The sequence below is a fragment of the Vombatus ursinus genome, unplaced genomic scaffold (assembly GCF_900497805.2).
Source record: "Vombatus ursinus unplaced genomic scaffold, bare-nosed wombat genome assembly UNPS02014818.1, whole genome shotgun sequence".
Taxonomy (NCBI): Eukaryota; Metazoa; Chordata; class Mammalia; order Diprotodontia; family Vombatidae; genus Vombatus; species Vombatus ursinus.
Window position 1 is genome coordinate 17,475,311 of NW_020954596.1, and position 14,950 is coordinate 17,490,260.

Genomic DNA, 14,950 nt, shown 5'->3' on the forward strand with positions numbered 1-14,950 from the left:
TAATATTTTATTTTATTCCCCAACTACTTGTTCAAACAATTTTCAGCATTTTTGTAAAGTGTTGAGTTCTAAATTCTATCCTTCTGTCCTTCTTCTCCCTACCCATTGCCAAGGTGGTAAGCAAATCTACTGTAGGTTACACATGTGCAATCATATAAAACATTTCCATATTAGTTATTTTGTACAAGAAGGAAGAAAGGGAGGGAGGGAGGGAAGGAAGGAAGGAAGGAAGGAAGGAAGGAAGGAAGGAAGGAAGGAAGGATGGAAGGAGGGAGGGAGGGAGGGAGGGAGGGAGGGAGGGAGGGAGGGAGGGAGGGAGGGAGAGACGGAGGAAGGAAGGAATTGTCTTGGATCACTACATTGTTGAGAATTGCTAAGTCACTCAGAGTTTTTCATCATACAGTATCGCTGTTACTGTGTACATTATCTTCATTCTGTTCACTTTACTTTGCATCAGTTCATGTAAGTCTTTCCAGGTTTTTCTGAAATCATCCTGCTTGTCATTTCTTATAGCACAATAATATTCCTTCACAATCATATACCACAGCTTGTTCAGCCATTCCCCAATTGATGGGCATCCCTCAATTTTCAATTCTTAGTCACCACAAAAAAGGCTGCTATAAATATTTTTGTACCACTAGGTCCTTCTGCTTTTTTCTATCTCTTTAGGACATAGACCTAGCAGTGGTATTGCTGGATCAAAGAGTATGCACAGTTTTATAGCCCTTTGGACGTAGCTCCAAGTTGTTCTCCGGAATGGGTGGATTAGTTCACAACTCCATCAATAGTGTTTTACTGTTCCAGTTTTCCCATATCCCCTCCAAATTTATGATCTTCCTTTTTGTGATATTAGCCAGACTGATAGGTGTGAGGTGGCACCTCAGAGTTGTTGTAATTTGCATCTCTCTAATCAAGAACGATTTAGAAGATTTTTTCATGTCACTATAGATAACTTTGATTTCTTTGTCTGAAAGCTGCCTGTTCATATCCTTTGACCATTTATCAACTGGGGAATGACTTGTATTCTTATGAATTTGACTCAGTTCTCTATATATTTGAGAAATGAGTCTTTTATAGGAGAAAATGGAATAGTTTACTTGTCACATCTATGAATAAGGGAAGAATGTAGGAACAAACAAGATATAGAGAGCATTACAAAATGTAAAATAGATAATTTTTGTTATATAAAATTAAAAAGTTTTTGTACAAACAAAACCAATGTAACCAAAATTGGAAGGAAAGCAGAAAACTGGGGAAGTTTAGTAACTCAAACAATATCACACAACAGAGTTACAACTCCCAGACCTAGGTCTTAACTCCCTATTTAGCATGCCTGTTACAAATTACATGATTTTTAAATAAAATGTACCTATTTCCCTTTCAATGATGACATGATCATTTTGTGGATTTTTATGTTATTTTAGTCATTTAATTTTTTATAATAATTCTTCCCCAAAGTAAGAACATTGGCCAGATTTATCTTATTAGAAAATGGTATACAAAGGACAAAGCCTCTGTTTCCTGGACATTTGGATAAACCAAAGACAACTGGATGGTTCTATTCTGTAGACCCATCAAGCTTGACCACATTTATATAGGCAATGTCATTTGCCAAGAACATATTCTGTGCTCCAAACACAACAGACCATTCACTCTCCTCCAAATGCACCCCAAGTTTTCTGCCCTCTAAACCTTGGCTCCTGGAGTTTCCTGTCTATAATACTCTCCCCCTTCTCTCATGTTATTAACATCATACCCACCCTTTAAGGCTAAGCTTTTGTGTGGCCAATCCACCAACCAGGAATGTTTTCTCACTCTTCATATCTCAGAGCACAATATTTGTATTTTCTTATATGTTTTTGTGGGGTCTAGAACTGTGATTTCATCTATGTGGGGAAATTCAGGTGTAGAAACTCCCTCCGTAATTCATTTCCAATTGATTGTATTAGAAAGCTGCATGGGAGACACTGTTACTTGTTTTGCTTGTGATCATGAAACTAGTAAGGTAGGAATCAAACCTAGGTCTTTCTAACTCTAAGTCCAGTGTCTGTCCACTCTGCTAGGATTGCTGTCTCTGTTGTTTTACCTTTGTTTGTATTACAATGATTATTTGTGAATGTATCATACCTCATCCACTAGATTGAGTGACAGTAAGATGAGGACTTCTTATTTGTATATCATTTTTGTTTTTTGTTTTTTGTTTTTTTAGGACCGAAATAGAATTAGGGTTGAGCTCTGATGGATGGGAGAAGAGGAGTTATGGCTATTCCACATAAAGTGGTTTGAACAAAGATAAGAGATAAGCAAGACATTGTAGACACTGTTGAATTCCCTATTTGATGAAATGGAAACTTACGTCTTGAGAATCCTGTAGAACAATAAATTAACAAGCATTTATCAAACACTTCACATGTCTCAAATGCTGTCCTGAGGCTGTGAATAAAAAGGAAGGAAAAAAGCATCATCCCTACCCTCCCAGAGCTTACATTCTTTATTTTTAATTTTTTTTTTTGAATTAACATTTGTTTTCTCTGGAGTAGGGTTGGAAAGGATTAGGGAAGGCTTCACGGAGATGGTGTCATTCAAACTGGGGCTTAATCATTTGAGCATTCTTTCCAGTGTTAAACATAAATCTATATCTTCAGGTCCTAACCCTCCTTTCACAAGATAATAGAACATCAGAAAAAGGGATCTTAGCACTTGAAATATCCCAACTGACAGGGATTCAGTTTAATTCAACTTGCATTTATTAAACTTGTCTACCATGTATCCAAGTGCTGTGCTAAGTGCTAGGGATATAGAGACACCCCCCCCCAAAAAAAACAAAAAAACAATGAACAGCCCTGCCCTGGTAAAATGTAATGAAGGGGAGGGGAAGGTCTTAGGACATAGAATGTTTTAGAAACAACGTTAGAAAGACTGTTGTTTTTAAAGTACCCTGATAGTCAAAGATAAAACAAAACTCACAACAGATAAGAAAAGTTAGAGAAAACAACTCATAATGGAAATGATAAAGAACTGTCTGCAATCAATAACCATTCATCATTGATCAATATAGTATTGATGTTTAATTATCAAACTGTGCATGTTCGAGGGCCAGTTTATTAACTAGTAGTTGCTCTATTGATCCTTTGGCATCCTTTTTTTGATTAACATTTTATATTGTACCTTAGATCTGTCAGATTTTGCCAGTCTTGTCTCATGAAGTCTTTGATTTGTACATATTCACAGACCAGTCAATGATTACTGAAACCTCTCTGGGTGAGAAAATGTTCCAGAGCTCAGCCATCAGTAAGTGTACACATACACATAATGCACCCTACTATCCTAACATGAAGGACAGCAAAGCCTTGCCCTTCATCTTTGGGGCTCTGCAGAAATATTTAGCTAGGGTTCTAGATTTAGAGCTAGAAAGGACTTTGGAAAAAATCCAACTTGCTTGTTTTATAGATGGGGAAACTGAGACTCAGACAAATTAAAGTGCCTTGCCTAAGGTCACAGAGTTAGCAACACAGGGCTCCAAATCAGCTCTGACTCCAAATTTAGTGTTCTTTCCAGCATACCATATCATTTAGTCTAACTCCTTAATTTTACAGATGAGGAAACTGAGGCCCAAAAAATAAAAGTGACTTGCCCATGCTCACACAGGTAGGAAACCAGAAATCTTACCCAGGTCTCCTGGCCATACTGCATCTCAAGAATTATTGCTTTTCCTCCTTTCACTTTATCTATTACTTCCAAGAACTATGAAAGCTCCAAGATCAGCAACACCAAAATTTCAAATGTAATTAAATTCCTCTTGGTGAGTAAACATTTTCCATTACAGCAGATTTCATGCTGATTCAGTTTTCTGTAGTTGTCCTTGAAGAAAAAAAAAACTGCTGAGCTCTTACTTCCTTTGGCTCAAAGTACAGTGACACTTGTTTCTTCCAACCAGAAGAGCTTGTTAATTATTTTGTTCCCATGATCTCAGCAAGACATTTTACATTTTTCTTATTAATTCCACCATTTTTTTTTCTCAAGAAGAAGCATAATTCTGAGTCCCTATGCCATCATGGTGCAGAACCAAGAACACTAGATTTGGAGTTGAAAAATCTGTGTTCAAGTCCTGGCTCTGACATTTACTAGTTGTTTGATTACATAAATTTAAAATGTTTTTACACAAGCAAATCCAATGCAGTTAAAATTATACGGGAAAGAACTCAATGGGAAAAAATGTTTGTATTATGTTTCTCTGATAAAGGTCTCATTGTGAACATACATAAGAAATTGATTCAAATTTATAAGGACAAAGGTTATTTCCCAATTCATACATGTTGAAAAAAGCAATTTTCAAAAGAAGAAATCCAAGCCATCAACAGCCATATAAAAAATGTTCCAAATCTCTAAAAATGAAAATTAAAGCTATTCTGAGATTCTACCTCACACCCAACACACTGGCAAAGATGACAGATAAAGGAAAAGAACAAATTCTGGCAAGGATGTGGGGAAACTGACAAATTAATAAACTGTTAGGGGAGCTGTGAATTGGCCTGGCCATGTTGGAAAGAAAGATTTTTTTAGAATCCGACATCTAAGAGTCATCAGAACTTACCTGATTCAAACTTGTCTTACAAATGGAGAAACTCAGGACCACAACCAGTAAATGGAAGTGTGCTGGTCTCTTGATTCACACTATAGTATTCATCCCACTGCACCAGAACCCTTAACCTTGTGTGAGACGTGGACCCCTATGGCTGTCTAATGAAACCCATAGACTCCTTCTCAGAATCATGTACAAAATTAAGTACAGAGGATTACAAAGGAAATCAATTATATTGAAATGCAATTGTCAAAACATTTTTAAAAAACAAGCTCATGAACTACAGGTTAAGAGCTATTGTATTATACCATATGACTTCAGTGTGTAAGTAATGAATGAATGAATATATAAATAAATGGATACAAGGGCAGAAAGATAAGTAAAAGAATTAATTAATAGATGGTAGAGGGAACAAGAATTTATTATACACCTACTATATGCTAGGCATTGTGCTGAGTGCTTTATAAATAGTACATCATTTGATTGTCACAACAACCCTGGTAGGTATGTGCTAGAGGAGATGTGGGATTATTATCTCCATTTTACAGTTGGGAATACTGAGGTAAATAGAGATTAAGTAAATTGCCCAGAGTCACACATTTAGGGAGTATTTTAGGCCACATTAAAACTCAGGTCTTCCTAACGCTAGGCTCAGCACTCTAACCACTGTGCTACCTAGCTTCCTCCAGGTAAATAAATACTGAAAAATAAACAAAAAAAATATGAGTAAATAAATAAATAAGTAGATTAATAGATGGATGAAACTAATAGAAAAATAAGCAGATGAATAAATAAACAGTCACACAGGCAAACATGAAACCAAAACCATACTCTAGTCATGAGATCTATAGAGATCATACTCTGTTATGTCATGGACCCCTTTGGCAGTCAGGTATAACCTATGGACCCTTTCTCAGAATAATGTTTTTGGATGTGTAATATCAAATATATAAAATTACAAGGAAAACTGGCCATATTGAAACATGGCAGCTGAGGGAACCTAAGTTAATAAACATCAGGCTAAGATCCCTTGTGTTCAAGATTATATGGTGCTAAGTACTAGAGTTAGGATTTGAATTTAAGTTTTCTCATGCCAAGTCCAACATTCTTTTTGCTATGCCATCCTGTGTATGTGCACTGAATGATAAAAATTACAGAAGTTACTCCTGCTTTGGGTAAGAAGTCTTAGCAATCTATAGATTTTGATGAATAAAGAACCTACCAGGTAAATGTTCATGATTTTGAAACTATCATCTAAAGGCAAAATAAATCATCACTTCTTTGTCATTTAAATGCCATCTGCTTGGGGAAACCAAACTACTCCATATCTTCCAAGGGCTCTTGTGACCACATAGAGATCTTTAATGTTCCTTCTTTTGCTTTTCTTCTTTTGCTCCAGTTTTCTCTTCTCTCACTCCCAGCCCAGGCAAACTAGACCACCGCTCCTCACGTGAAGCAAAAAAATCTGGTGCTCTATTACTCAGTTTAAGCAATTACTTGCTGAAAAGATCAAGCTACATTAATTATGCCTAGTCAAAATTGTCAAGCAAACTAATATATTCGGCATTTCCACCTGTTCTAGTTCTAGTACATGTCACAAGAAAGAAAATAGCGAGAAAGGGAATTATCAGGCATTCCAAGGCTATGATAACTCATTCTCCCTATAATGAGATCAAAAGATGCTGTTCACCTAATATAGTGTGATAGTGTTCTCGTGAGCACTAGAAAACACCCCCAGAAAATGATCCCTTTCCCCCCAGCAACCAGGGGGCAAAAGTGAATTGAGAAAAGAAAGCATGAGGAGAAGCTTAAAAATGACTGAGGTTAGAGGGAGGAAATAGGACATAGTGGGAAAAACGCTGGATAGGTACCAAAAGTCTGAGGGTTTCCCTTGTCCTTAGACTTCCTGCATGAGTGACTGTGGGCTGGTCACTTTAACTCTCACAGTTTCAATTTCTTCATCAGTAAAATAGGAGCAATGATTCTTGTATGAATGACCTTTCTTACAAGTTATGAGAAGAATGCTTTGTAAACTTTAAAGCCCTAGAAAAATGTGAATTGTTAATAATAATAATAATAATAATAATAATAGAAAAAGTTTTTATAGCACTTATTTGTGTCAGGTTCTATGCTAAGTGCTTTGCAATTATTATCTCATTTGAGCTTCATAATAACTCTGGGAGGTAGATGCTATTATTATCCCCACTTTATAGACAGGGAAACTGAGGCAAACAGCAGTTAAGTGACTTGCCCAGGGTCACATAGCTAATAAGTGTCTGAGGCCAGATTTGAACTCAGGTCTTTCTGAATACAGGCCTAGTGCCCTGTCCACTTTATCACCCACTACCCCAAGGCAAATGTTTCATTCTTTATCTGACAAGAATAATAATAGAAAGCCTGCAATCAACATTTTTGTGTGTCAAAGACAATGGGAATAAGATAAAAAGTAGAAAATTAAATAGTATTTCTAAGGTAAGTGTACCTCCTCTTCCAAATATCACAATCCCATCGAAGGCCTCTTAGAATGGGATGACTCTTAGTAGACCCCAATTCTCAGTGTTTGATTGTGTGCCCAACAGATGGAAGGCATTGTAACTCCTACTCAACCACTTATATGCAATTTATACATTTTTCCCACAATTTTCTTCCAAAATTATAACATCTACAATGTGTTTCCTGGTACTCTCCTACCTTCCCACTGGCAGTGTTCCATCCGTGTGTGCTGATTATTTTCTTTGTGATGTAGTGGAAAGAGTATTGAACTTGAAATCCAAATCTAGGCTCAAGTCTTCCCAGATCTGCAACTTAGCAACGATGTGACCTTGGGCAAGTCACTAACCTTTCTGGGTCTCAATTTTCCTCATTTATTAGCAGAAGAGGCTGGACTAGATGATATCTAAGGTCTTATCTACAATAAACTATGATTCTGTGTTCAGGGAGCTGTTCTGTCTGAAGGTGAATTGGAGAAATTAAGACAATGGATGAAATAAGGCATATTTTTCACATATGACAAAGCTGTTTCTCTTCATATTTTCCTATTTAGTGGTCTGGAAAATAATCAGTTAAGCAGGGCACTACTGAAAAGTGGCAGAATGTGTTCCTTATATAATATTTCCCTATACACACCTTGGCTAGTAAAAGGCCAGCCATTGTGGAGGAAGGGATTACTTCTGATCTAGTCCTCTGATCAGTCTGATTAGTTGCCTAGCTAAATTGCTCTTTGATGTCTCCACTTTTTATTCCCTTGAAGCTTTTCACACATTCATTAGTTCACAAAAAAATTAAATCTCTTCCAAGGCCATTTTATGACTAATGTATTCATTGAGGACACTATTCTTCCAAATTTACCCCAAGGCAGTCAAACTGGCAAATCTAATCCAATCCAACGAACTTTGATAAAGCACCTACAATGTGCATGGCACCAAGGACACAAAAATAAACAAATGAATGAATAAACGAACCAAAGATAATTCCTGCTCTTAAAGAGTTTATATTCTGAGTCAATGGAAGGCACATACCTATATAAAGACAAAAATGATCAGTTGACCAGAAAAGCCCTCAAATCAGAGGTTGCACATATACTTTCCCAAAGATGGATAAAGGGTAAGAGGTGTCTTCTCTATTCATTTTTTTCTTGGTAGCAGTTTTGTGAAAACTGAAAAAACAAGGCAACTGGTTGTACTTAAATATTTGAGCACAAACTGTATCTTCTAATGTTATCAACTTATAAACCCAATCAAGGAAAGGAAATATGTATTTCTTTATAACATCAAGAATACTTTCAACTGAGCATGATTTGAATTTATTCCATGAGGAATTCATAATGCAGGTATCATAGAAGTTAAAAAAATGAGATTTACTCACCACAAATTGACTAAGAAAGGGTGTTCTAGGCCCTGCATGATCTGGAGCTCTCTGAAGACATTCCGCACTTCATCCCTCTCAATACACTTCTGTTTATTCATGTATTTCATGGCATACATTTTCTTTGTGTCTCTTTTCTGCACAATGCATACCTGAGTGAGGAGCAAGTTACAGAAAACAGTTCATGTACATGGTGAAATTCACATCCTGTTCAAACTCACTCACATGTGCTTTACCAGGCTATCTTTCATCAGCCTTTACAACACAATAGTTCTATTACCGATGACGTAAAAAAAAAGCAATATCACATGACCTTCTTGTTATGACAGCCTTAGCCTAATCATAATTACAATGATTGTTTAGTGAGATCTTAAGCCAAGAGACCTCGCCAGGATGGATCATATATCAGCCAGGAAACTTACTAGCTGTGTGACTAATTGGCATATTGCCTCACCTCTCTGAGTCTCAGTTTTCTCCTCTGTAAAATGGGAATAATAATGTCTGCACCTATCCACCTGACAGGATGGTTGTGAGGAAAGCACTTTGTAAACCTTAAAGGGCTGTGTCATCCACCAAGTGACAAATGATCAAGAAATATGAACAGAAAGCTCCCTTTTTTTAATCATGATTTTCAGGTATACTAATAATTTTTAAATTGTCTCTCCTGGATAGATTTTCCAGGTCAGTTGTTTTACCCATGAGCTTTTTACGTTTTCATCTGTTTTTCCATTTTTTTTGTTTGTGTTTGACTGATTCTTGCTCTCTCATAGAGTCATTAATTTCCATTTGTCCAATTCTAATTTTTAACAAATTGTTTTCTTCTGTTAGTTTTTGTACTTCCTTCTCCAATTGGACAATTGTATTTTTAAGGGATTTGTTTTCTTCAGTGTATTTTTTTTCCAGTTGGCCAATTGTGTTTTTTAGGGACTTGCTTTCTTCAGTGTACTCTTTTTCCAATTGGCCAATTGTATTTTTAAGGACTCTTCTACCTCTCTCATTTGACTTTTAAAATCCTTCTTGGGCTCTTCTAAGAAGGCTTTTTGGGCTTCAGACCAGTTCACATTCCCTTTTGATGTTGCAGATATAGGTTTGTCGACAATGTTGTCCTCTTCAGAATTTCTGTCTTGATCTTCATTCCTCTCATAATATGAATCTATGGTACATTTCTTTTTACTCATGGCGATTCTTTGTTCCCTGGCCTTTCAAGAGATTGAGATCTCCTGGTGGGGAGCAGACCCAAGCTCCTTGTGTTGGGAGCCTAGGTCTTGGTTACTGGCTTTGTGTGCTAGAACCTCTTATGTTGACAATCGGAGGCTGCAAGGTTCTGGCAGCTTACCTGGTGTTGGGCTGGAATCAGCAAGGCTGGGACTTTCAGGTTAATCTAGGTTGCCTGCTTTTCCTTTCCTTTAGCCTTCTTCAGCTCCTTTTAGATGGGTGCTGCAGGGTGTTTATCTGCCTGGGGCCCCTTGCAGTGCTGCCTCCCTTAGTTCTGCTGAGGCTCTTGGAGACCCCTTTGCTGTAGAATGCCGAGGCACCTGGTGGTTTTCTGAGCTGGTTTTCACTGGTTCCCCTGCCCTCACTGAGGTGCTTGGAGATCCAGGTGTTGGTGTTTGCCTGCTCAAACACCTGGACTTCAGGATCTCCTCCTGGTTGTCAGTTGGAGGCTGTAGGATTCTGATAGCTTACCTGGTATTGGGCTGGCATCAGCAAGGCTGGAACTTTTGGCAACTCTAGGTTGCTTTCTTCAGCTCCTTTCAGATGAATGCTGCAGGGTGTTTATCCACCTAGGGCTCTTTGTAGTGCTGCTTCCCTTATTTTTGCTGAGGCACTGGACCCATTTGCTGTAGAATGCCAAGGCTCCAGGATCTCCTCCTGGTGTACTAAAGTGGGTCTTTCTGCTAGCTGGCTGGGATGCCTCCCTTTCCATACTGCTCCTCTTCCCCCAGGGTAAGAGGGGCCTTTCCTGTTAATCCCTCTAGCTACTTGGGCTATTGCACAGTTGCTCCCTGTCTTTCTTCTGGTTCTGCTGTTCCAGGGCTTTTTCTGGGGTGATATTTTCTGGGTTTTCAGAGGTTGATAGGGGAGGATGAGAGCGACTACCTTTTTACTCTGCCATCTTGGCTCCTGGAAGCAGAAGTTTTCCATGAAAAGGCAGCTCTCAAAGAATGAAATCCAAATTATCAATAGCCATGTGAAAAAATGCTCCAAAATCACTAATATTTAGAGAAATGCAAATTAAGACAACTCTAAGGTAGCCCTCACACCCATCAGATTGGAAAAGTTGACAATAAAGGAATATGACAATGCTAGAGGGGTTATGGGAAAACAGGCACTGTTGGTAGAGCTGTTACTTGATCCAGTCATATTATAAAGCAATTAGGAAATATATCCCCAAAATCACTAAGCTGTGTATAGTCTTTCACTCGAAGAAAGAAGAAAAGGACCAGTATGTAAAAAAAGTTAATAACGTTTCTTTTTGTGGTGGCAAATGACTAGAAACTTAGAGAGGGTGCCCATCAATTGGGGAATATCTAAATAAATTATGGTGTATAAATTTAATGGAAAATTATGTTATAAAATTGATGAAAGGGATGATTTCAGAGAAACCTGAGACTTGTAAAAACTAATGGAGAACGAAATCAGCAGAAACTGAACAATTTATACAATAACAACATTATAAAGACAAATGACTTTGAAGGACTGAAGAACTCTGTTCAACATAATAACCAATCATGATTCCAGAGGACTGATGATAAATGATGCTACCCACTTCGTGACACACTGGTGATAGATTCCAAGTACAGATTGAACACACATATAGAAAGAGAGAGATACATACATACATACATACATACATACATACATATAGAGACATGACCAATGCATTGATTTATTTTGTTTCACTATGCACTTATGTTACAATGATTTTGTTGTCCTTTTTTCAGTATAGGTGGAGGTTGGAGTAAGAAAAGATGATTTTTGTTCATTAAAAAATAAGTTTTAAACTCTGTAAATAGGAATTATTATTACTACTAGTATTAACATTAATTATAACTCTGTGCATTTATGTAGTGCTCTATATTTTTTAAAAGCATGTCCACATAAATTTCTTCATTTGATCTATATTCTAGCCCATTGAAATAAGAGAATAGATGAGATTAATAAATAATTTATTATAGACCTGGGTTTGAGTACTGGCTCTGCCATTTAATAACTGTGTAATCATGGTAAGTCAAAACTTTTCTAAGCCTCAGTTTCTTTGTTTGTAAAAGAGGAATAATACCTGCACTTCCTATCTCATGGGGCTATTTTCAGGGAGGGGCTTCAATCTCATGAATATTACCCTTCTTCCCATTCTTCACAATCCAACCAAACTAGCTTTCTCTTCTTTACCCAAGGAACTCTGTGCCCAATCTCCATGCCTTTGCTCTGGCTGTCCCCCATGCCTGATTATTATCTTTTTCCCTACCCTTCACAGGAACCTTCACTTCTTTCAAGATTCAACATAAGCATCACTTTCTACATGAAGCCGTTCCTGCTCACCCAATTGCTATTGCTTTCCCTTCCAAATTACCTTGTGTTTAACTTATATATTAATTTGTCGTTATTTCCTTTATAGTTATCCAGCATATACTTATTATATGTATTTGTTGTTTTCCCCCATTAGAATATAAACTCTTTTCAAGAAGAGATAGTTTCATTCTTTGTATATGTATCCCTAATATCTAGCACAGTGCCTGGGCGCACATAGCAGATACTTAATAAATGCTTGCTGAGCTTGGCCGTAGGGTGGCAGCTGCTTCTAGCCCACAGAATGAGGGGGAATCAAGTGGCTGATCAGAGGAGCATTGCAGGGATCTCTCTGCTGGTGAAGGATTCTCTTGTTTTGCCTATGCAGGGATCTGGGTCACAGTTTTGGGTGGCTGTCATCAGGTGAGGAGGAGTGCTGGGATGGTAGAGCTTGTAGTGCTGGTGGAGAGGAAATCCTCCTCACATTTCCAAGGCAGAAAAGAGTGCTTGTGGTCACTCATAGAATGGATCACTGACCAGGAAAGGAGTAGACACCTTCCCCCTTATCATACCAACTTGGAAGAACTGAAAATTTACAGGTCCCTAGAAGTATCTCTGAAAACAGCTTCACCAAACCCCTGAAGCTTGAGACAGTACATTCTCCACACTGGAAGCAGACTTTTACCTTAACAAAGAGTTTAAAACTCAAGTAGTTGTCTGGGATCATGAATAAACAAAGGTCCAAAAACAGTCAGACTATAGAATCTTTCATTAGTAACAAAGAAGATCAAAACATACAAACAGAAGAATGCAACAAAGTCAAAGCCCCTGCATCCAAAGCCTCCAAGAAAAATACAAATCAGTCCCAGGCCATGGAAGAGCTCAAAAAGGGGTTTGAGAAACAAGAGAAATAGAGGAAAAACTGGGAAAAGAAATGAGAGTAATGCAAGAAAATCATGAAAAGTAAGTCAACAGCTTGCTAAAGGAGACCTCAAAAAATACTGAAGAAAATAACACCTTAAAAAATAGCATAATTCAAATGGCAAAAGAGGTCCAAAAAGCCAATGAGGACAAGAATGCCTAAAAAAGCAAAATTGGCCAATTGGAAAAGGAAGTCCAAAAGCTTACTGAAGAAAAATACTTCCTTAAAAATTAGAGTGGAGCAATTGGAAGCTAGTGACTTTATGAGAAATCAAGACACTGTAAAACAAATCCAAAAGAATGAAAAAATAGAAAACAATGTGAAATATCTCATTGGAAAAATAACTGACCTGGAAAATAGATCCAGGAGAGAGAATTTAAAAATTATTGGACTATCTGAAAGCCATGATCAAAAAAAGAGCCTAGACATCATCTTTCAAGAAATGATCAAGGAAAACTGCCCTGATATTTTAGAACCAGAGGGTAAAATAGAAATGGAAAGAATCCACCGATCCCCTCCTGAAAGAGATCCCCAAAGGAAAACTTCTAGGAATATTGTAGCCAAATTCCAGAGTTCCTAGGTCAAGGAAGCAAGCAGCCACAAAGAAACAATTCAAGTATTGTTGAAACACAATCAGGATAACACAAGATTTAGCAGCTTCTACATTAAGAGACCAGAGGACATGTAATATAATATTCCAGAGGGCAAAGGAGATAGGAATACAAACAAGTATCACCTACCCAGCAAAACTGAGTATAATCCTTCAGGGGAAAAATGGACATTCAGTGAAATAGGGGACTTTCAAGCATTCTTGAGAAAAGACCAGAGCTGAATAGAGAATTTGACTCTCAAATACAAGACTCAAGTGAAACATGAAGAAGTAAAGAGGAAAGAGAAATCATAAGAGACTTATTAAGGTTGAACTGTTTACATTCCTGCATGGAAAGATGATATTGTAACTCATGAGACGTTTGTCAGTATTAGGGTAGTTGGAAAGAAAAAATTATATGTATGTAGATAGATAGATAGATAGATAGATAGATAGATAGATAGATAGATAGGAAGATAGAGGGCACATGGTGAGTTGAAGATGAAGGGGTAATATCTGGAGAATAAAATTAAGGGGCGAGAGAGGATTATACTGGGAGAAGAAGAAAGGGAGAGGTAGAATGGGGTAAATAATCTCACATAAAACAGACAAGAAAAGGCTTTTATAGTGGAGGGGAAATGGGGGAAGGTGAGAGGGAATGAGGGAATCTTATTCTCAGAGGATTTGGCTTAAGGAGGGAATAACATATACACTCAATTGGGTATAGAAATCTATCTTACCCTACAGGAAAATAGGCAGGGAGGGTACAAGAGAGCAGGGAGATGATAGAGGGGAGGGCAGATTGGGGGAGAGGGTAATCAGAAGCAAACAATTTTGAGGAGGAAAAGAGTCAAAAGAGACAATAGAATAAATGGGGGGTGAGATAGGATAAAGAGAAATACACTTTATTTTTCACTACATGACTACCATGGAAGTGTTTTGTATGACTACACATGTAGTCTGTATCGAGTTGCTTGCCTTTTCAATGAAGGTGGGTGGGGAGGGAGGAAGGGAGAAAATTTGGAAACCAAAGCTTTAAAAACATATGTTAAAAAAAATTGCTTTCACATAAAACTGGGAAATAAGAAATACAGGATATGAGATATAGAAATCTATCCTTCCCTACAGGAAAATAGAAGGGGAAGGGGATAAGAGAAGTGGGGGGAGAGATAGAAGGGAAGGCAGATTAAGGGAAGAGATATACAGAATGCATGCCATCTTAGGGAGGGGGGAGGGATGAGATGGGGAGAAAATTTGGAACTCAAAATCTTGTGGAAGTGAATGTTGAAAACTAAAAATAAATAAATTTTTAAAAAAATTTTAAAAATGCTTGATGATTTGTTAATTGTTTGAAAAGACTGTGAAAACTTGAGCTTTTAGCATTAGCAATTATTAATTTGGGCATTAATGCAACTTTGAAATAATTCTTTGCTTAGTGTCAATGGAAACCAAAGTCATAACTAGGACTATTTGCACCTAACAA

At 37.4% G+C, this 14,950-nt stretch overlaps 1 protein-coding gene across 1 annotated transcript in view; it reads right to left on the reverse strand.

The window, feature by feature from the left end:
• STK32B (serine/threonine kinase 32B) overlaps positions 1 to 8,580 on the reverse strand; it is a 264,794-nt gene extending 256,214 nt beyond the window's left edge. Inside the window, exon 1 of the mRNA XM_027836560.1 lies at positions 8,447 to 8,580. Coding sequence (XP_027692361.1) covers positions 8,447 to 8,565 — 119 coding nt within the window. The 5' untranslated portion in view covers positions 8,566 to 8,580. The remainder of the gene's footprint in view (positions 1 to 8,446) is intronic.
• Between the last annotated feature and the right edge of the window lie 6,370 nt (positions 8,581 to 14,950).